The sequence below is a fragment of the Anticarsia gemmatalis genome, chromosome Z (genome assembly GCF_050436995.1).
Source record: "Anticarsia gemmatalis isolate Benzon Research Colony breed Stoneville strain chromosome Z, ilAntGemm2 primary, whole genome shotgun sequence".
NCBI classification, from domain to species: domain Eukaryota; kingdom Metazoa; phylum Arthropoda; class Insecta; order Lepidoptera; family Erebidae; genus Anticarsia; species Anticarsia gemmatalis.
The window spans coordinates 20,557,584-20,582,231 of NC_134776.1; the positions used below are offsets into that span (position 1 = coordinate 20,557,584).

The 24,648-nt window shown below is 34.9% G+C and overlaps 1 protein-coding gene across 1 annotated transcript in view; it reads right to left on the minus strand.

Moving 5' to 3' along the window:
- Positions 1–684: 684 nt before the first annotated feature.
- The window catches only part of LOC142986285 (phosphatidylserine lipase ABHD16A), a 32,623-nt gene continuing 8,659 nt past the window's right edge, over positions 685–24,648 (minus strand). Inside the window, exons 6-9 of the mRNA XM_076134707.1 lie at positions 6,123–6,284; positions 4,553–4,737; positions 2,849–3,038; positions 685–2,376 (exon numbers count right to left, since the gene is read on the minus strand). Of these exons, the coding sequence (XP_075990822.1) occupies positions 2,245–2,376; positions 2,849–3,038; positions 4,553–4,737; positions 6,123–6,284 (669 nt within the window). The 3' untranslated portion in view covers positions 685–2,244. The remainder of the gene's footprint in view (positions 2,377–2,848; positions 3,039–4,552; positions 4,738–6,122; positions 6,285–24,648) is intronic.

Below are 24,648 nucleotides of genomic sequence, written 5' to 3' on the forward strand. Positions count from 1 at the left end.
CTAATCTTTCTAAATATACCTGTAGTTATTTGTAGTTGTAGGAGCGCGATACAAAGGTACACTCTCTATTCCATCGCTCTCGTCTGGATAAAATATCGACCAGCGATGAGGCGAAGGCTTGACTGCTTCTCGCGTACATCGAGGCAAGCGATGCGATCAACTTACATACTTACGCCGAGCAATATATGTACTCCTGAATAAATACTATTTTCTCTTAAAACTCCGAAAATCACCTAAATTGTAGTTGATAATTGTAACTACTAGGGGCTTGCACTAGGCCTATTGACTTTAATTGTTTTTTTATCAGTTACTTACTAAATTGTTTCTATTTCAATAATCTAGCCTTAAATCGAGATCAGCTCGATTTGAGGCTAGATTAAATCTCTAATTATCTACAATATATGTGACAATATTATTTAGTTTCTAAAACTATTCACAGTAATAATCTCTTAAAATGTTTCTCGTTGCATTCAACGAAATCTGAAGTCCTGACTGAAGTCTTCGGAAATAACTAAACTGATTTTAATTCATCTTTTGTTAAAAGACTACAATGTTTCTGAGAGACTTACTATCAAATAAAGCCTTTCAGAAGTAAAATGTACCTATATTACAGAATATAAAGGATTCGGAAATATTAATGATTTTCAGGGTTCTGTGGTGAGTGAAGAAATAAAAACCAGTAAATGAGTCATTAAAATTATTTATTCTTAAATAAGTTACTTTTGTTCTGAATTAAAAAACAAAAGCAACGACATCATACCGTAGCACATAATCAAGGTATATTTAAACCTTATTAATATTAAATAAACATTATACTCGATGCCGTGTTTCAAACTAAACAAAATATAATTAATCATTGAAAATTAATATTTTTTGTTCAAACAAATTTCATTGATACAAAAATCAGCATAAAAAAGTCACATAATTTTTTAAAAAGGTACATAAAAAAATCATCACAATTTGAAAGTCATTCTAATCTTTTATAATAATATTATTTTAATATATTTGACTCGAGTACAATGTGATTATTACATAAATATACGGGCAACGCCAGCGAGCGGTTTACATAAGGAAAGGCCGTCAATAGAATTCCTAAGTTTACAAAATCAAAAGTAAAAATGAGTATTGACATGAACGCAAGCATTGAATTTTGAAAAACAAATACAAAAAACAATGTATTTAAACGCAATCATGTATTTCTATTGACGGAAAATATAGAAAAGTATATAATAAAATACTGTTAAGTACATAGCAAGAGTTTAAATGAGTCGCTGAGCGCCAGAACATCGGCATACAAGCGCGTTTCACCAGCGTCGCTTAGCTTCCAGTTGCCCGCTGAGGGTTAGACTCTAGTCACCCACACTTACCGAATTTTACTTTATTTTGTGACAACACTGATATAAGAGCCGAAATAAGGAGGTTGGGTTTCGTTTCATTTTGAAAATAATACTTAACGTTATTTTTTTTATTTTTGATTGTTTTTTTTTTTCTACTTTTTTTGTCTTTTATTTTTTATTTTTTTGGAGTACACACGTGGTTAAATTAAAGTCCAACCCCCACACTTAAGATTACGTACAGTTATATTAAAGGTAAATATCAATACAGGGTATATCGCTTAGCTGGTATAAATAAATATCATATATTAAATATGATTTGATCATAATTTTTTTGTTGTTTTTGCAAACGATTTTTGAGTCGTGTTCGAGACGATTAATTTTGCTTTTCTAAGCGATACACTGACACATAGTGCACGACACAAGGTTCACATTTAGAAAATTTAATGTAATATTATAATAGACAACGATACGATAGACCGATAGAACAGGCTTTACTGGGTACCTACGAAGACGGGGCCTACACTATCACACCGGTGACGTGGAAACGTGTGCATAAGGAAAACACTATTCAACATTTAGTTCCTATATCTTAAAAATGGTGAAACTTGGGAGTGTTCAGACAATTTTAATAGACATCAGCATACTACAACCTAACCTATTTCACGAAAGACTTACCTTATCGCTGAAAATATCGAATAAAACACACAGTCTATAAATAGGCCTAAATTTTTGGTGAGAAACGGAGAAGTGACATTTTAATAACGTAAAAAACATTGAATTAGTTTTGGCGGACAACAACAATTATATTATTATTTATTTGATAATAGCGAGTCCTGTTTCATGCGGCCAGTGTTAGAGTGTTGGTTGTTATCGTCGGGTTGTCCGTTGTCATGCTGTGGTGGTACATTTAATGGATTCGTCGGTTCAGCAGGGGAGTGCCGGGTCGGCGGCGCATCAGCTCCTCAATCACGGAGACAAACATATCTTCGGGCATCGGGGTGCAGTGTGTCGACTTGAAGTCACGCATGTAGCGGTTCACCTGAACATAAAAAATTGTTAAAACACCTATCCCCACCATAGATAAGACAAATATGCATATATGAAATTGAACAGTTTACGGAATTTATTATGTTATATTGTTGTTAAAATTAAAATTTAAGTTACCGAATATAGTCTACCCCTCATTTTCCTGAAAACCTATGTTTTTATCCTGATCATTTCTCAAGGTGCTTTCCTGCTAAGGTTCGCTTGAAAAAAAGTGCAGGGCTCAAGGCTTTACGCTTCGATCGCCCGATTTATAGAACAATCAACCGAGAGTCCTATACTCTGGGTCTACGTTCAGCTTACTATCTAAAACATACTTGTGTTCAAGTTACTTGGCAACACCTACTAATACTAGACTAGAGTCATGTCAAAGGCCTCCCGGCGGCTTGAGCAACTTTGACACTAGGTTGACCACTAACCATACGACAAACAAACAGCAAACTAGACTAGAGTCAATAAGAACTCACCAGTGGCAGGATAGCGCGGTCATTGAAGTCCATAACACCATGCTCGAGAGCGGCGCGCTGGGTCTGGAGGAGAGCAACCAGTTTGTGCATGGCGGCCGTGGCCATGGGGTCCTCGAGTACCTCCGGGTGACGGGTGGCGATCAGGTCGGTGACTAGGAAGTTGCCGCGGTTGGACCACAGGTGGCCAGGCCTGGTGACGACGTAACAACATTTTATTACCTGCTTTATGTTAAAGATTATTTCATTAATTCGTAATGAAACCTACTGCCAATTTGTATAATCATAATTCGATACAAATGAATAAATTTTGGTGAACTATTACTAATTTATCTTTATTTCTTTGCCGACGTTTGAACGCGGCATAATATCGAACGGCAAATAGTCAGGAAAAAAGAGCTATGACAACAAATGTACAAAAAACAATTACTACGAGCTAACCAAACTACATTGTATCAATAACTAGTTTCCACCTGCGACTTAAGATCCTGTGGTAAAAAGTATAAGTAAGTACTAGGTACTATACTATCTGTGTATCAAATTTCATTAAAATCTGTTAAGTAGTTTTTTCGTGAAAAGCAACAGACGTACATACAGTCATCTATCTTTATAATCTTTCGCATCTATATAAAATGAATCACCGAAATGTAAGTATGCGCAACTTTTGAACTGCTAAACTAAATTAAATATATTTTTTAAATTATGTGTTTTAGCAAAATAGATCAAAATTCTAACGGGAATACAATTAAATGGACAATTTGTAATATACGACGAAGTTGGGCTAGATCGTTAATTTATAATATTAGTCGGATTGGTAAAAGTCAGAACAATGAAATATAATATAGTGTGAAGCATGTGTTATGTCTCATAGTTAAAACACTCGGTTTAAACAGAACACTTGCAAGACCTACAGTATCGATTGGTACAATTATACCGAAGCGCGTTGTATAATTTATCGCCGAAGGCTTGAAGGACCGAGTTAAATGCTCTAACTTATTTCTATGTCACTTTACTGGTAGTTTTATTAAGAAACAGATTTGCCTTTACTGCACAAATGTCAAGTAAAATTTGCCGGTTACTTTAGATATGTAAGAAAAACTGGCCCTTAGATTTCAAAGATCTTTGTGTTTAGACTGGAACAAAAATATTTTGGGACAACTCACACACGGTCATCTGATTCCAAACTAAACAGAGCTAGCTTGTACTATGTTAACCAAATAACTGATAAACATACTTATATACTTTTAAATACTTACTTATGCAGATAAATTAACAACCAGGCTCATCAGACGAATATTTGTCCGGGGTGGGATTCGAACCCACCACACGCGGCGCTTCATTTATTGCGGATAGCAAAAAAATTATAGTAAACTCGGTCACGCATTGTACTACGCAGCATTTTTTTTTTTTTTTTTTTTTTTTTTTTTTTTTTTTTTTTTTTTTTTTTTTTTTTTTTTTTTTATCCCGCACTAAGAGTTGCTCTTGTGTCGCGGGGACTTTTACAAACATACAAACAACGGACACAGCACAACCAGACCCGAAACAATTATTTGTGGATCGCACAAATAATTGTCCCGTGTGGGAATCGAACCCACGACCTCCCGTTGCAGTGGTTTCGGCGTGGCGACCTAAACCACTGCGCCACAGAGGCAGTCAAAATCATTAAAATTATCTTATTATTCTCCATCTAAAAATGTGAGTACTAACCTCAGGCTAATGATCTCATCCTCAGTCCTGCGTACGAGCTGGACCGGTCCGTTGTACACCTCGAGCATGGCCGTAATGTCCAGGTTCACATAGGAGCGGACCACCTCCTTCACCAGCAGGGACCAGGAGGAAGGCATCTGGTTCTCAGCGAGGGGCAGCAGGTCGTCGAAAGTGGCGTCCAGAATCTGTTCAAAATGTATAGTAAAAAACTTTCTTCCACGTGGTTTATGAAATGTTAAATACCCATTTTGTGACTTCAAAATTTCGTATTTTCGTCGGGATCAATTGAGTGTCTAATATAATGATTCAGTCTGTAATAAATTTTAGTTTTTCCATAGAAAGTTAATAGTGTTGACTACCAGTCAAATCAGCAACATTTTAATAATAAACCATTTTAGTATAGAATAACGATATAGTGACGTATTGAATTCGAATCGAATTGAGTGCCTAATGTAATGATTCAGTCTGCAATAATTTTAATTACGAAAAACTACAAAGCATTTTTGGAGGAGCCTTTTACTAGTATAGGTGTCGCCAAACAACTTGAACACAAGTAGTTATTTTAGAAAGCTAACTAAACGTAGACCCAGCGGAGAGGACCCTCGGTTGACTGTTCTATCAAACAAGCGATCGAAGCGCTATAGCCCTAGCCGTCGCGCTCTGCTATTCTTTCAAAGCGGACCTAGAAATCGTTCCTTAGGATATAGCGAAATTGTTAAAGTTATTTGGCGGCAACTGTACAGGTTTAATCATTTTCGGTTAACCCATTCGACTCCTCAATTGAAAATTCGTCCGTAAATCCGGTTATGACAGGATTTCGATACACGGCTTAAAGTATTGGGAAAGCTCAATTATCCTCAACAGTTCTGACAACCAATTATTTCCAAAGCTTTCGACTACCGCGATTGGTATTATGAGAGGTAAAACCGGGTGAAAATTTAAGAGCTGTTTTCAGCTGTAATTATCTTGTCCACTTACGTAGCGAACTAGCGGTAAATATTTTTCAGTTACGAAGAGATTTTTTTATATTTTCGGGATATATTTCCTACCAATACTATGATTGAATTGGTCTGGCAGTGGCATATGACAATAGGAAACTTTAATATTTATATAACTCGTGCACTCTACAATATTATTACTTGTTAAAATGAAATCTTTGTAATATCTGATTTTCGTTGTACGAAAAGGCCGGTTTCGTTGTACTTTTAAAATGATTACAACTGGAAAATGGCAAGTATTGGTAGTTCCCTTACTGTTTTCGCAACAAACTACATTTGCATTCTATAGTAGTCTATGATTAACATGACAGATCTGCACTAATATAATAAATGCAAAATAATGCCTTAACTTATAACTTATAATAATTTCGTATTATTTAAATTATTTAAAAAAACAGAATTATCAGTCACACTTTAAGAATCAACTTCTTAAAAAAAAACTAAGATGTAATTGAAGATGCAGAATGAAAAATAGGCTACATGTTTTTTAAGCCAATCACTAACCAGTTAAAACTACGTACCAACCACACGCGTGAGTCAGTTATTTAGAAAATAATTGTTGATTTACTCACCAGAGCTCGCACGGGGTACTTCATAGCAGCATAAGTGGCCGGGTATCCGCCAATGCTCCAGCCGAACATGACGATGTACTCGGGCTCAAAGCCCAGCTCCTCGATGGCGTAGTCCATCACGGCCTCGATGGCGTTGCGCTCCTGCCTCGGGAAGGGAGTGCCCTGGTGGAAAAGATACACAGTTACCACTCTGATGACTGGGAATTATTCTATTGCTGATTACCTAGTTACGATTCGTATGAAAATGGTGCACAGTTACCACTCTGACGACTTACAAATATACTATTGTCGATTAAAAAGATACGAAAGGTATGCGATAAGATATGAAAGGTTCGGTTCAAATTTTCAATTCTTAGACTTTTTCGTTGCAGCCTTTTTTGTATTCAGCTATAGTCAGCATAGTTGCAGAGTACATGGGACAGCAAAATATATACAAAAAATTAGTACACCATCTGATAGAAGTCGTTGTTTTCACATTCCTTTATAGAACGTATTTATAAAGAAAAGTTTATTACAAAGAAAAACATAAGCAGCTTGCAATATTTTTCTAGATATTCTTTTCATAAGTTAACAATGGGGTATTGATACTCCCACGTTTTGTTTCTAAGTATGTTTTCCAGTCCCATGGCGCCGTGGGCGTCTGTATTGTTAAGGGCACCGCAGACACCCTGTAAGACCTTCCTTTGTGACGCACTTAGAACTTATTCTAGACTAAAAGCCTTGGGACTCGACGAATGACATGTGATGGACATCTACATGGACGGTGTTTTAACGTGACCTCTATAATACAATGAGACTAATGGATAATAGACTATAGAAAAGCTATTATTTATAGACACTATTGAATGGCACGTTTAATATTACTAATTTTTACAAAAATCTTTCTTACAAGATTTTGTTAGAGAAGAAAATCTTCAGTAATATTTTGGTTACGAGTTGAAAACTACAATAATAGTGAAAAGATCTCCAACTATTTTGTTAAAGAAAATGTTTGGCCCTCTATTCGTGTAAAAAAATCAAATTATTAATTTTCAAGCAAGTTAGGTACTCGCTAAATTCCATTTATAAGGTGAAAATTTGTTCAAGAATTTAACAATCTGGCGGAAATTCTCCGACGGCCGGATAAACGATTAGCATAAAACGCAACAAGTAAACGAGGGCCGGCGGCCGGCGACCGGCGACCGGCACCCGCTGACAGACGTTCACCCTACCAAAACATTTCATATCTCCCAGGGGTGACCAAGAAAGGCTTAAAGATTATACATTAGTACGAAATTTAAGATTTTAAAAATACATTATCTTTATGCATGCCCATTGCCCAGAACCAAGTACCAAAACAATAGCCAAAACTCAATGTCCGAACAAATTTGCCTAATAACTTTGATAATAACATAAGGGAAGTAGGATAAAATTACGTCTACATAATAATATCGTATTGAAACGGGCGTTGGCGGGAGATGTGCGCAACAATTAATTAAGATGCATGCGCGCTGCACATCGATCGAAGCGCATCAAGGGCGTAGGGCGGAGCTCATAAATCAAACTTGTGCAATACGCATGTCCGCACAATATTGACCAGTACACTATCAGGTAACCTATGCAACCTAGATACCGTTATCGGGAAATGTCCCCGGGAGGGGCGCGGCGCGCGGGCGGCGGGGCTTGATGCGTTCGTTGTTTATCCAGCCTCCGCGCTGAGTTATTAAATTTGTCAATGGACCCATCACTAATACGCTAAAAGGGGTACGCCAAAAACTATTAAGAGCTTAAAATAAGCCCTAGGCAGACAGGGGATGGAAATTCATTCGCTACGGGGATTAATAATGTATGGGATGTTCGGTGGACAGTCGGCAATGTTTTCATTACTCAAGCTATATGCACACACGCATGTCATAATTTGTATCGCTTTTATTATCATCTCAATGCACAAGACGAAGAGCCAGTCAAACTACTTCTGAACTAAAGAATGAATCCCATTAACTCAACTCTTAAAAACCGATTTGAACTCTTTCTTAAGACATTTTTTAAGCACCTTTTATTTGTAAGAAGAAAGGTACTCTTACAACTTTGTGTTGTTAGTTATTGTTGGCTAAAGACGATATTTTGCATATTTAATCTAAAGTCTATTAAACTGTATGAATAAGTCTACGCTGCATTTTACGGCCTACAGATAAGTCTTTAATCAGGATTTTTAATTTATGCATTTTATAATAACTTTGAAAGTAATTATTAGCTCATCAAACTTTGTATGACATCGACTGTGATAAGTGATTTGTTACGCGCGAAGTAGAGCCTATGATAAAAACAAGATTTTTTTTTAATAGGGTTTATGTTCATTATCTAACTAGGTATTAAAAATAAAAATATTGTTCATAAGTTGACTCAAATGTCTCAAAATTCTATCAACTTTGCCAAATGCAAGTTTACCTAGCCGACAAGCGCGCCGCTAGACATTCGAAACGTCCGTGTGAAAGAATGCATAGAATCCATAATAATATTTTCGTAATGCATGTGTTTCATATTGAAACAAACGCTGCCTTAAAAAAAATCATATATTCTACATTGGTTTGGGTTGACGATGTTTTAGATAATTTTAAAGAGACTATCTTCAAAACCTACGTTATCTAAGCGGTAGTGTATGTGTATGCGACTGTTTGTCACAAGATCTCGGTCCTGATTTCTAGATCGGACAAAGTGCTATCGTGATTTTTTTAATTTTGTGGAGTAAACGATTTGCTGATCTAAAGTTTCGATTTCCGGGTGAAATACTACTAAACTTTTCTATTCAATTTTAGAATATTCTCCATATTCGCCAAAAGTTTGAAACATGTCCGGTGTATGCTACTGGCAATAGGCTCGCGCGCTAACAATATAAAAGCGAAACGGGACTATATTTCCTACACCTCTGCCTACAAATTCCAGTACAACAACCAGCAATGTTATACGAAAAAACTATGTTCAAACAAATGCGATATTTTTCGTTTGCTCTCTGTAACTTTTACTAGGAACGGGTAGCTCTCTGTGGAGAGCGCATCCAGGCCGATCTAGGTCATCCAGGTGCTGACGTCATCGCTTCCTTGCTCCAGTTCGGGCGACCTCCGGCTTCGCGGTACGACCCGCAACAGTGCAATGTACCCAACGCCCAATACAGCCTCGCCCTATTTATGAAATTATCTCCATATAATAATCGGGAAAATATTTTCAATTGGGAACAAATTTTACAATATTTTATTTTACTCAATATGCTAACACTCGGTTTCTGAGGCACATTTGGTAGTTTATCTATTCAATAGCGTCTAAACTCTAATATGATGACAGTTTAAATAGTTAAACTACCGCTAAATGTACCTCAGAAACCGGGGGCTAGCCTGTGGAGTAAAATAAAATATTGTAAAATTTGTTACCAATTAAAAAATTTTTCCCGCCTCAGATACCGGGCATAAGTCTTTTACCAAAGAACCAAAAAAATGGTTCCAAACTATGAATCCAGAACTACGTTTTAATATCATAGAAACCTATCTACCAACATCTTAAGTTAACTCTTAACATAGTACTTGTACATTCAAAACTCCCCTGTCGAATGTCGCCGGCCAGTTGCTAACTAACCTCAAGCTAGGCGTCAAAACACCGGTTGCCTAGCAACGACGTCTCAATATCATCAGAAGGCGACATTGAACCCACACCTGACTCGACTAAGTTGGACAATGACTTTCACCCTTCAAGCTTAGTAGGGCAGGTCGGGGGTGGAACTTGAAAAGATACGCAAAAATGCTATAGTGCAAATCTTTGTATGATAGTTTTTGGTAATTGAGAACAGTTTCTTTCATTTTCCTGTAATCTTTTTTAGCCATTTAGTGTATGGTACACTAACCACCGGTTTCTAAGTACATTTAGCAATAGTTTATCTATTCAATAGCGTTTTTTTTGTATGAGTTTTAACGCTATTAAATGAAAAAATATTACATCGATTTCACGAGCTTTTTTCTTTAGACTCTCGACGTGTCCCTAAATTCATTAAATGTAATTTTGTCACTCATAAACGCGCCACTTAATAAATGTCACAATTTATAAAAAAAATATCTCATATAGAAAACATTTTTTAAAAACGACTGCTAAGACGTGGACTGTTTCACAAAAATACAAATAACGAAAACAAAGAACATTCTAGCAACGCTATTTTAACCGAGATGATTTTATCTTCGCCGGTGTCTGGTATCCAAACTAGAAGGAAATCAGAAGAGTTTTCCGAACTATAAACTTGCCGGTATCAAGTCGCCAACTTCACGGATTTTTTAAATGGAGGACTTAAATGGAAAATTTAATAGCGCTTCTTTCAAGACTTCGAAGAAACTATTATTTCTAAAAAGCGTAGGTAAGGATATCTCGGTGTATTCAACTTTCAAATTCCCAGGTGAATTTTATTTCATACTAGCTGCCCCACGTTCATACATTTTTTATGTTTTCTATAAACCTTTCCCGATTCTTAAATAATTTTACAAAAAAATTAATAGCATGGTTGAGCCGTTCTTGAGCTTTGCGCTGAGCAACACATTTGGTGAATAATTTTTATATTCAAAAATAAAAAGTATCCTATTTCCAGCTCCTGGCTCTAAGTTAGCTGTTCTTCAATTTTCAGCCAAATCGACTCAACCGTTACTGAAATATTAATAGTGTAACTAATGCGACTTTCATTTATATACAACAATTTTCATGTTAGGTTCTAAATTAATTAATAATTACTTTACGTCAAATGATGACACTTATGACAATCGCGAATATAAATGAATCTACTGCTAAGGATGCGATTCCACGGAAGTGGAGCTCGGCAGAGCAAAGTATAAGGGACCGGGAATTTCCCAGTCTACACTGGAAATTTCGAGCACTAGGATCGATCGATTCGCGGTCCGTACTACTCTGCTCTGCTGAGCTCCGATATAGCTGAAATTCAGCCTTCCTTGAAAGGGGCTAGCAAGAAAACTCAGGGCGTATTTGGATTCGACAATTATTTTCAATGTGGTTGATAAAATTATTGATAGATGTTAAGTACAGCTGCAAAAATCTAATGAATATCAGCTACTAATCTCTACCGGTAATATAACGGTGACAATCTTAAAACTTTTCTCTATAATAAACCCTGTACAATCTAAATTAAAAATGATTAAGTCCTTACTACGTACGATGAATAATTTCATATTGAACTTGGAAAGTTTCCCGAACATGGCGGCGAATTAACAAAACTTCGATATTTCACTTTACAATGAAAACTTTAAAGTAAGAAGCCAAGAACGGCGGTATAAATATTCAATCGCTACAAAATCAGTTCACTCGGCTTAAATATTCAAGCGTTTTAGTTCATTAATGTCCGAAATTAGAAATAATTTTCTAATTAGATACATTTTCGTACAACCTTCAAAGACTAGTTAGAATATAAGACATTGTTAGATTTCGCCGCGAACGTATTTTCTTTCTAACAAGACAAACTTGTACAAAGCCTACTAATTCTTATAGGATACACTAATCAAAATATTACCGTTTCATAATTTATAAAAAAAAACAAGAATTTCAACGGTCGTCTTAATCTTTACTTGCAACTATTATCTTGTAAAGTAGACAAAAAATCTCAGAGCAACAAAGCATCTTTTCAAACTGCAATTTGTATAAAATTGGTGAGAAAGCACGAGAGCGTGGGTTCGCAAACATTCATAGCTGTCCTTGAATAAAAGGACTGGGAGCAAACCCTCGGCTATCAACGGCAGCCGCAGCCGCTATGCAGCAAACAAGGGTGGTGCCGAACAAAAGAGCGGTCATCTACATACATGTACATTGTATAATACATTCAATAATAACACATAATTGTAGTCGCCCCTCAGAATTAGGGACCGGTGAGTGCATCTGATCTCTTTGTGATGCATTTGTAATTAATTGACATGACTGGTACTCGGCGCGTGTAGCTCGTGGACGGGGAGGCATTGTGAGGCGCCACCCATCCGTCGTCATGACGGCATCAAGGGTGGTGATGATTGATTCACCTGACTTATATCCTACTAGCTCTCATATTTATATTTCATTTTTCAACCACGTTCCCTATCGGAGGTTATTTATATTTTTATTCAAAACGGAGGCACGAGCGACTAGATATTTGATTCAGCGAAGGGAAATGACGCCGTACGGTAACTTATTTTTGCTTTATTTTTATTCCAGGAAATGCAGGCGCAAAGGCAAAGATTTCAACATTTCTAGTTCTCCGTATTTACGTCTTCAATATAAAGCTGCGACTTTTCTGAGAATAAATTAGTATAATGAGGTCGCATTAATCTCGTTTCAAGGAGGTATACAAATTATTTTTATTTAAAAATCTTCTCCTGAAGGAAAACTACCTGCATTGAAAAACTTAAATCTCAATTTGCCAAACAGCATAACTAGAGAATTTTAAAACATATTTTTTGACGGTCACCAAAATGTTTCTCATCTCTTAAACAAAAACAAAGCAAAACCTGATCGACCTTGGACAATATGAAGAGGGAGATCATTCATATGGATGCATAATTGAAATTTGCAACCCTTTAACTAAAATCAAGGGGATGTCAAAGGCAAGCTGGCAGTGTTATGCCTATAAAAGAAGGATTAAATCACAGCCCTGTAGGCGCCCCTTTATAAAACTGAATTGAAAATGTAGTACCTATTTAATCTACTCCTAAAAACTGTCATTAAAATGACCATTTAGAGCGTGAAATTTATTAAAACTAGTTTCAAGTTCAGTACGAGGGCTGAGGGTGTATTGAAAAGCGTTACATAGATGCTTTCTCCTGCCATGTTCAACTTTCATTGAATCTTTTACAATACGCATTTTAGTAGTTACAAAACGATGTTTTGTTGATGCAGCTTTTTTTGTGTTTAAATCAAGTTAAGTGAGTTGGGAACAACAATAACACTCGAGAAGGTTTATAGAAAGACATGATAAAAACAGTCTGTTTCACAATAATAGTAGTCTACTGAGAAAAGAGAGGTATCAATGTCAGAACGTGGGCATACAAGCTGACCTTTAATCTCCGTCTTAAAAGAATATCACAACTGTAACTGCGTAATGGAATATTACTAGACTGTTTACTGGGAAAGGCTAAAAATATAGCAGACTATTATTGTCTTAATAAACGAGAGGTATCTTATTGATCAACAAATTTACACTTGATCTAAAAACATTAAGTACCTATCCGTAGTTGATCTATGAAAATCAAGTCTCTATTATTGAAGGATTTTCATTTGCATGTTCGTCCCTCTAAATCATCGCCAAAGATATCGTAAGCTGATTTGAGATGAACAAAATTTAACCCACATGATAATTTCTCGCAACAAAACAAACTTGAAAAGCAAATGTTTCATGGAGACCATACAATAGCATTGAACATTTGTAATATCGCGGGCAGTCAAGCTCTCTAAGTCGCGTATTAATATTGTCACTCAGATGAAACTAAACTAAAATATTTTCTCTAAGTATAATAGATACACAGACCAAGAAAGCATACTCAATATCTAACAACCAAGTAAAAATTGGAAAAACCCTTTAAGACAGATACATAGTTTTTCATTACCAAAAGCTTTTTAATATAATCTAGGTATCAAAATAGACGGACAGTAGCAGACATAAGGCACCCTATAACAAGATCATCCAATATCCTTGACTAGTGGTCAATTAATTCATCATTATAGACAAACACATGTCGAAGCGCAATATTAACGAGCGATGAGCGACTAGGGTGCAGTGGTGCAGTGATCAAAGTGATCGACACACGCCACTGTACAAATATTTACTTGATAGCTTTGAGCATTAATTGTCATTAAGAGATACTATGAGTACTGAGGGCCCGGCTTTGATGCTGAGTCAAATTACGTAGGCGATCAGAAGAAAAATTATGAATGCATGTTTACAAAAGCATTCTTTTTATTGGTGTAGGATTAACAACAACTGTATACAACTTAACGGTTTTTTTTACCATTACTTTTAGTAATAATTAAATTAATATTTTCATAAAGCGCATTTAAATATAAAAGTTTGCAAGGATCGTACCGAGTAGCATACTCTGGTCTTTACCTTTAATCTGATTTTATTTATGTATGTATTTCCATACAAAAAGTACGACTGTAATATGTGATACAATACACATTAAATTTTTGCTCCTTTCCAGCACATAGCAGTTAACTTCAAGAAAAATATTCTTTTCTTTTCAAAAGGATGTAATTGTTTGTTCTTTCAATTGAGTTCATTCAAACTATAATTATTGTAAACATAGAAACGACTGTTTTCTTCTAAGAAAACTCAATTTTACAGTCCCTCGAGTTCTACAGCGCTTTTCATCGGGCAGTTTCCAATTAGTTTTCACTACAAAAAATGTACGACATTTCAATCAATACGGACCTTGTATAACAACAAAGTTAATTATATTTTTCATCGAGCTCTCGAAAACATTTTGATTAAAATGCATACTGCGTTTTTCTATTGTATGAACAATACACCTGATGATATGTCTGTACTAATATTATAAAATCGTAGAGTCTGTTTGGTTGAACGCGCAAATCGCAGGAACCACTAGTGCGAATTGTTTAGTATTGGATAGCCTATTTATTGAGGAAACTATAGGCTATATAACATCACACTACGACCGTCGCAGTAAAAGATATTACTAAAACGGGGATAAAAATGACCCATTCTCTCTTATGCGACGCAAGCGAAGTTGCGCGAGCTAGTGGACAATATGTCGTTTATGCCTATTTGCATACAATTAGCATCAATTGATTTGGAATTGAAAATCAAATGTTGGTGACAAATAAATCATCAATTCAGAGTAGCTAGCCCGCAGCTGGACGCATATCAAGTCGAGGTGTTGATAAAAAACTCATTTTGAATTCAAAGTGAGGTAAAGATTGTTTTATATTCCTGAACTTTGGATATCGCTCCTTGTGAATTGTAATTTGGGGTAAACTTGGGTGACTAAAGCCGCACGATTTTTGTCGCGCGGTGGAAATGAGCCTCTTTTTTGTACATAAAATCAAAAAAGATAAAAGTACAAGTGGCGGCCTTAAGGCGCAGTGGCACTGTCTTTCAGGCAATCATTTAAGTATTTTATTAAGTTAACGAAGAATTTAAAAACTAATATTCACTCTAAAAACTTAAGATAGAGCAATTATTTATTTTAAAACAACATATTATTAATCTAATAATCTCTATCACAACGAAGCTGCGAAGATACCGTAATTGTGACGTCACTATGTCTGTATCTTATACTTAGTCATCAAAGAGCTACGCAACTAACATATACCGAATATTATAAAGCGAATCACACAAAATAGACAATTTGCCTAGTAGTAAAATAGATTGATCTACAATGTAAAAATACCCGTCTTCCAACCGTGTAAGTTTGCATAACCATAAGATAATTTTGGTTTGACTAAGAGAAATGATTTCCCGTCTCAGGTACTATATGAATATACCTAAGTTTTGCTGTAGGATGCTTTGCGCGAATTAATTATATATTTTACAAGTATAATACTACCCGCTATTCAAAACGGATAACTTTACTTGTAAATGCATTTTTTGTTTTACTTAAATAATAAACTTCTTAACCTGAATCTTAGCTGCGACAAAAAACAACACATTCTATTGAATGTAACTACGCAGTTTACAAAATAAAACTGCGTAGTACTCGCTTAAAATAACTTATTATATGAAATATGCTTATTAAAAATTACGTACATTTGAACCGGAATCAATTGCAAGAAAAGTATGAAACACGACGTATTTTATACTGAAAAGTCTAGTACTACGAGTCAAGGCTAAAGTTTCAATTAAATAAAGGCATAATAAATTAATTAGCTACCCTAAGTGTTCTTTAGTTCTTTATACATTAAAGTTCTCTACCTGTACTTGGCGTACGCAGTGCATTCAAGGTCTAACCTTTTATTCCGGGAGGGAGAGCCTTGCAGTATGTTGTTAAATGTATATTTTTTACTTAAAAACTAGCGGACGAGAAGAGAAACTAGGAGCACCTTTTTGGCATATACAAGAAACAACACTCATTGGGTCTTCTTCTTCTTCTTCTTCTTAGCGTGTCGATGGCAAACAAATTATAGTAGTTATTAACTTTCTGTCTTGCTATACACTGCCAGCCCAGTATTCAGCTATTGGGTATTGATTTCCTCATTAAGCAACCTGACTATTGCTAAAACCCGCATTAGTTTTTCCGTTTTCACAACATTTTTTATTGCAATTCCACTCCTTTTAGTCGTAGCGTGATATAGACTACAGCCTTTCACGATAAATGTACTTTTTCAACACAAAATTTTCAATTCGAACTAGTACTTTTTAAAATAAGCGCGTTCATCTAACTAAATCTTCAGCTTTATATTATTAGAGTACATTTATGATACTAGTGTAGTATAAGATAGCAGATCACAAAGTTATGTTGCAGTGACTTGAAAGTAGAGATTAACACCGTGTCAGTTCACACCACGTGTCCGGCGCAGCTTATGAAGTAGTTCAGCTGATTAACTTTGAACTCGAAGGCGCAGAGCAGAAAGGAAAAGTCAACGGCGATCGGGCGATAGTGAAAAGATTTCTCAACAAACTTGGTTGCACATATTAAGAGTACTTTTTTATAAACTTTTGAGGGATAATGTACGTTGAAGGGGCATTATTTGTTTGTAAAATCTAGAATTTTGAACGCATTTAATTATTTATTTGTAAAACATCGATATGTACTTTATGCAATTAATTGCTGTTTTAAATCCTTTTTATTTTATAGTCGCTTTGTCTTCATGAACGCAATTAAATGGCACACGATATGATCACAAAAAAAAAACTAATAAAATACACAAATATAGAAAACGTTGGTAAAAATAAATTATAACAATAATAGCACACTCAAATCACAACTACATACAATCATCTTACATACATATTTCAAACAAACAAAAGCAGTCAGCAGTTTCCATACATTCATAAAGTTTCCAATATCCTATCATTTTTCAAAGTCCTTGCTCGAACTGTAAACATAACATCTACAACTAAGTACTAGTTTCAAGAATATGAATCAGTATTTCTCGCAATATTCGCATCAGATTGCAGGAATAGGGAATTAAAACGATAGTCTGAAAACATCTATGTATTGATTGTTAATTTGATCTTCAGCTACGAAGTTGTATGCTGGTACATATCTTCTACCAAATTAATTAGAGATGATGCGACGCATAATGTGTATAATGTAATAGTGCCAAAGCCATTGTTTACCAGTCTACCTTGAGATGATACAGAGATTTACTGAAGCAGATAATTAAAAAAAAATGTTACTTAACGATATTCTTGAAAGAACGCCACTCTAGATGCCTAAAAAGTAAAGGGAAAATACTATTTTTATTACCTTCAGAAAACCCAAATCCTATCAAAAAACATTTAATGTAAAATGTTGCCAAGGCGACCACATAAGGTTAGCTGTGAAAAAGATATCAGATCTCATGTAGAGCCAAGCTTCAGAATCTACACAGCCTAACTCTACTGACCCTAACTTCACAAAATCTACATATCAGTAAAAAATGTATGGCTTTGTCGTTTTGCTACCGTCGCGTCGTGGAGTTGATGCGAATATTTCGTTTCTAAAGTATATAACGAAACAGCCAAGCCATACTTAAGCTGTTACGTTACTTACTTCAGAAGCTCGTAGATATTTCGATACATCTATATTTCTCATTCCGATACTTGCTCTTTTCTTGCATTTATCATGCCTTATGAACCAATCGTTGTGAACGTTCTCAATATTCAGAATATATGCATCAAATTGAAATATTCCCTTTCGCTACAGTTCACTGAATGTCGTCAAAGGACCTTCTTCAAGTTTAGAATCAAGCACGAGTTCTGAAGCCGTATAAAAGACCAACGTTTTGGAAAACTTGACGTTTTATTTGGCTGCAAAGCGAAGAAGAAACTTTTTTACTGATTATTTGTTGAATATTTTTGATACAATTACATAATTATTAGAGTCTCAAGTGAAAAGCCTCGAACTAAACTCATTATCACTGAAACAATGCTTGCGCATGAAAACTCTTCATAACATACATGACACAAAGGCTAAGAGAGACGACCAAATATGATGACAAAATTATCTTAGCTATTTAACAGATTCTCGTAATTTTATACTTTTAAAATTACATTTTTATGTAGAACTAGATCAAATTATATTATTTTTGAAAATTTGCCAGTAATTTAGTAAATACTTTCATCCTTGCCTAAACTGGTACTAGATTGAGCCTAAATATACATAATACTTACTAGTGAATTGTCGTTACAATTTGTGACAAACATAAAGACATTGTAAAGTTGAAGTAAAGCAATTTTAACCAAAAGATTAAGTCCTGGATAGACCCTTTACAAGCTCTCATTCTCCTCTTCTCCTTCCAAAGAGCGGATAAAACATAAATAATAAGCTGTTTTCGTCAAAACATATCGTTACTTCTAAGTAGTCATTAACTCAATTACTTTATTTTCGAAGAAATTATTATTGGAAATATAACGAAAATAAACATATTATCGGGTTTCTATTTTCAGCGAACATTATTGTTTAGTTCAACTGATTTCTTGGGATTACATCTCAAATTATACCTACTTATGTATTTAATTTTAGAAATTATATTTTCCTCTACGGAACTCATAAACTAACTTACCGTTTCAATAACCTATCGCTACTAATAGGCCTCACGCAACAATAGTTTAGTTATTAGGCCATCTTGTGTTTTGACGTCAAAGACAATTCTTACACTCACTGTCTGTGTACACTTTTAAATTGATCGAAACTGACAAAACACTGTATGTCTACATATCTTACACGACGCTAGTCAAAATTGATTTACTTATGTCTGACGGAACCTTGCAAAAATAGAAGAAAGAACAACGGTCACAGAGTACAAGTAAACTTCGGAACCTCATTAATTTCGGAATAACACGAACATATGTTGGGTGGGGAAAAATTACGCATTTTCGAACAGCGGTAGCGCGCAGGCCACTAGGAATATCTAGGCAACGTTATTGCAGTTACTATAACTAGAAGTAAAATCTTTTGTAAAAGCCCAGAGCGGCTGCACATGACATTTCCCTTTAAGTAAACTAAGAAAATAGGTAGAATATTAAATTCTTTAAGAAAACTCAGTAGAAAATGTTATATTAGAATTTTTCTAGTCAAGGTATTTAATTTTCTACAACTACTTTGTCGATCATATTCAACGTTTTGGCATAACCTGTGAGACGGTAATGAAATTTTATACGCAAGCATCGTCTTATAAGGTACACTAGATACACAAATATAATCAGACGTTCATCGGGCATTTTTATTTCAGCAGTAAATAATTTTCGAGCAACAAAGCAATTGTTGGACTTGTTCGGCATTAGGCTTGTGCCGAACGGATCAACACCTGAACAGATACAAAGAAATGGACATAAATTGAAAATTGACAAGCCAACTAGTATTCGGCAGTCGAGCGTTTTTGATCCCCGAACATTCTTCTTCTTATCGTATGGTTAGTGGTCAACCTAGTATCAACGTTGTTCAAGCCACCCGAAGGCAAAAGCTTTCCGAATATTCGTTTTTATATATTTTAAGCTTATTTTGCCGCCCGGTCTTAATTCCGACTCGATTATAAATAGCGACTAAGACGTAAACTGTCTTATTACGTGGTACCGCTCTTAACATAAGTTATGAGAAATGAAGAAATTATACAAGATAAGTAGTCCTTTGTTTGTCAAACTTAACTCATTACCGTCTCTCCATCTCAAAAGTTACGATTAAAAACTCATTACTGTCTCATTGCTGGAGTATACATATGAGAGGGGTTGTCTCGAGTCTAAGTAGCATTCAAATTGCATAAGCGTTTCAATCTTGAGTTGTTTCTATCACTTTGACGTGAACCGAAGCGACAGTAATATGCTAACGGCCGTTTTCAATTCTATCCTCTGTTTACTCGCTAAAGACTAACATTATCTATCATTTTGTTTTACTTTGCAATAATTACCAAAACAAGTTAATGATAGATCATTTTAGATGTACAATCTATCTATAATGCTTAAGAAATATTTCTGTTTTAGAGAGCATAAATAATATTACGGCTGTAACACTCGAAGGTGTAGGCAATGCAGCACCCACGTTCGCCATTAGCAACGTTAGTACCAAAAAAGGGAGCAATTCTATTGTTATTTACCGGACATATTAAACTCTGGCCTACTATTGGAAAATATTTTTATATAAATTGGAAAAGGTTAAAAGTAATTTTCCCGATGGAAAATAGAACCCGAGAGCTCATGCTTAGCAGTCGCTAGTGGCTTAGTCGGCAGTGTAACCACACTGCCGACCGCGCCACAGAAGCAGGCTTAAACAGAAAGCTACCAGCTTAAAAATAAGAAAGTACCTAATAAAGATGTAATAAGAAAAACTACGATTCGTTAATACAGGTATTATAATATTCCTGAAAATACATTTTTCAGAACAATAACATGGACACTATTATCGATTCTCCACTATTGAGGATAGATACTGCATTCTTAGCTTCAAGAAATGTAGCTCGATTTATCAAACCGTGAATCCGGCGGACGTCAAAGTTATATATTGAAACAGATCTTTGCAACTTTGACTTACGTATTGCATTACTCGGAATGTTCACTTCGTAAATAAAGATCTATCGTTGAAGCTTGTACCTTAAGTTTAAATGATTTTCAAATTTAGTGTTTTTATTTAGATTTAGTATGTGTTACGCTGGTATAAGTTTATTATTATTATAATTTTTAAATTCTATCTGTCTGAAATCTACTCAATCACGCCTAAACTACTGACCCAATTTGCATGAAATGTAGTATGAAGATATTTTGATAGCCGAGAAATGACATAGGCTACTTTTTACCCCGGGAAAATGACGCATTCCCATGGGAAAATTTAGGTGGCGGACGAAGTCGCGGGTAAAAGTTAGTATAAAATAAAATTACTACTATTGCCAATAAGGGTATGCAGAGACCAAATAACGCCACTTGGTACGATACTTACAAAGTTTTTTCCTTCTCTCTTTTTTCTTTTAAATATGAGAAATAGAATTAGAGACCGGTGCATTACTTTGAGCTGCTCCTTTTGTCAAAGATTAGCTCAAATACTAAGGCGCTTGAAGCTAGTTGCGATAGCGACATTCTAAAGATGAAGACAGCTTAGTGGTTTTTGAGCTGAGCTGATCTATGCTTCCGAGAAAATTCAGTCCCGGTTGTTATCACTTAGGTTAAGTCGATGAACAATGTCATAAGCCTTTGGACGACTTATGCCTGGCGTTAAACAATTTTGACCTATAAACACCATAGGATACCGCTTTAAAAAAAAAATTAGGCTCCTCATTTACAATATATTTCGGGAAATACATTATTTGATTTAAAAAAAAATCTTTTAACTATTTCGGTGAAGGTTGATGTACTCGTATATAGCGTGATCTTAGACTTAAATACTATTTACAAAGATAATTATTTTCCTCAGTATTTATTATCGATTAATTAGTGATTGACTGATAATTGTGTGGCGACGGGTTGCCTTCAATTTGATAAGGGCGGATGAACCACCTCGCCTATTGTCAGTCTTTGAATATTTTAGTACGCAACACATAAAATTATTTAGGTTCTACAATCAATTAGATAAAGGGTAACCTGCACACGATTCAGGAATAATTTTCACACAGCGAAAATTTGTTGTTGGAATAAATTTTGCGCGTACCTACTCAAATGATGTTATGTAAATATCGATTGGTATAGGGCACTTATATGGTCATATTTTTATACTACGTGTATACTTTAAACAAAATAACATTTTTAATTAAGTGAGATAGCAGTTTCTCGGCAATATTAATTATTTCTATATTTTAGACCTATGCCGTTCTGAAGATGTCTTAATAAAACGTCATGAAGACACAAAGAGATTTATGTAATAGAGTTACTTCTATAATGTAAAAGTCAAAAGGAGATAATTCATTCTCTATCGATATATGTTTATACTTTTTTTGTTGGCTTACTTTAAAAATAGGCCCAACAATGTATGGCGCCTGAAGGATCTTCTTTATAAAAGAATATCATTAGTTACTGATATAGTAAAATTATTAATTATTCTAGTCAATATTATTACTTTGATTTCCTATTGCGAAATCGTACAAATAGGTATCGACCGGTATTGTGAAAGAGTTTCTAGTTACCAAGTAAATTGTCAACTCAGATAAATAAAATCACTATACTAAAAGAATCAGATTTCGTATACAATTCAAATTAATTATCAATGTAGGTCAAAATATTATAGTGTTTTACAACAGGTATCAAAATAATATTGTAGTTATTATTGTTATACTTATAATACCGAAAGTTTAAGAAAATTTATTATCACTACTTACTATGAAATAAAATCACCTCACCACGTCTATTAGTCTGTTCGCGATTTAGTCTAAAACTACTCAACTGAATTTCATGCCGTTTTCACAAATATAATGATTCTCGAGAAAGGTACATGTTAAAGTTTACCCTATGTAACCCGGACAACGCTAGGGCGGACTGTTAGTATTAGAATATTTCTCAAGCAGCCTGAAGCTTCATTACTCGCTCGATAAATGGCGAAAGGATTGCGGTTCGCCTCCTATTGCATGAAACTAACATTGTTAATGGCAAAACGTGGGTGCATACACCTCTACCTACACCTTTTGGTATAACAAGCCTGATAATATGTATGTATGCAATATACTGTAACTCGTTACTAGACAACTGGGCAAGGGTTTCTTTAAAAAAGGAGAATATGGTTTAGACATCTTGCTGATCATGTGGGGATCCGGAAGTTAGCAAGTTTTGTTTTTTCACGATAAACGTTTAATGGGTTTCTTGTATTATGAAACATTTGTAAGCTGTTGATCTATTATGACTTTGAATAAAACCGTAATTAAGTTAGTTATGCCATCACTCACTTCTAATTAACGTATTTATTCAGTATCTCTATTGCTTTTTATTGCCGTATGATTATGTGATTATGAATTCAAATAACTAAAACTGTAGTAAAATGTTCATAATTTCAACCTGAAAATAAATTCATAACATATTTCGTCACGTTTTCTAAGAAAAGTAAATCTAGTATCCTCGCATTTCTCGCCTTCTACTCATCAATCATATCTTTACTATATCATATTTCATACAATCCTCTTTTCATTTTTAATTATCTTACCTAGCATAAAGTCATGCATTTCATACTGTATCGCGCTAATCTCAGACCCTCAAACTTCTTGCGCCGCCGCGCCGGCGAAACTTTCAAACTTGCATCAGTTTACTCGTCTCATATTCAGTTGTTCCCATTCTTGTTTAGTTAATAATAACCTGTAACCCTTAAATAACTAAGTTTCGATACTGAAATTGAACTGAATGGATACGTCCCAATACTAAATAAAATTCAATTATTTCTCTTCAAAAAAACTTGTATGGATAAAACATTGGTAAGTACTAAATGTTTTCATTCAGTATTTACCTATAGCTTTGTATTTCTTTTGAAAATTATTTCAGACAGAAACATATCTCTTATTTGATATCAACAATAACTTAAGCCTGTGCCGTCATATGCAAGTATTTTCATACAAATACGCATGTTTTATATTTCATAAAGACTAACTGATTTGACTAATAGTCAAATATATTGCAAAATAATTACGTCGTTAACCTGTATCGCTCGGTACTCCTTCAGGGCTACTATTTTCTAGAGACAGACACTCTTTCCACATATACAATCTATCGATACATACATATATCATATCACGCCTTTTTTCCCATAGCGGTGGGCAGAGACCAAAGAGCGCCACTTGTTACGATCCTTACAAACTTCCCTTGCTTCATTCACATCCATACATCTTCTCATACAGGATTTCTGGTTACGAGTACTTCTTGTTACTAGTATCTATCGAACAATTTATAAAATACAGGTTTACTGGTATAACATTGAACGCATTTAGCACGATATTCTCAATAAATATGTTAGAAATGGATGCTTTTTGTTTAACCTAATTAATAGAAAAACAACGCTAACTAACACTCGCGACCCGAGAGTTGAAAATGAACATTTCCTTCCCTCGATTTCCTTTCACTATCGGCTATCGACAACCGGGTAGCCGTCGGCACACTTTGAATCAGATACTTAGGGACTATTTCCTACTACTATCGACTATCGATAACAGGCTAACTATTGACTTTATAGGAAAAACTGATCAGTGCCTCTTACGTGTATTTTTAAATGACAAACGCTTGCTAGTTGATGTTACCAGCTGATGTCCGTGTTACGGTAACGTCGTAAGGATGTAAGGTACAAACTTTACTAAGTTATTTTTACGTTTTGAATTAAACGTAAGTTTCTGTAGTTAAATAATGAAAGACCTCTTAAAATTTTAAGTATTATTTCAGACTGAAAAGCCGCTGTAACGTTGAATTTGTGTGTATTCTCGTATCTCAAGA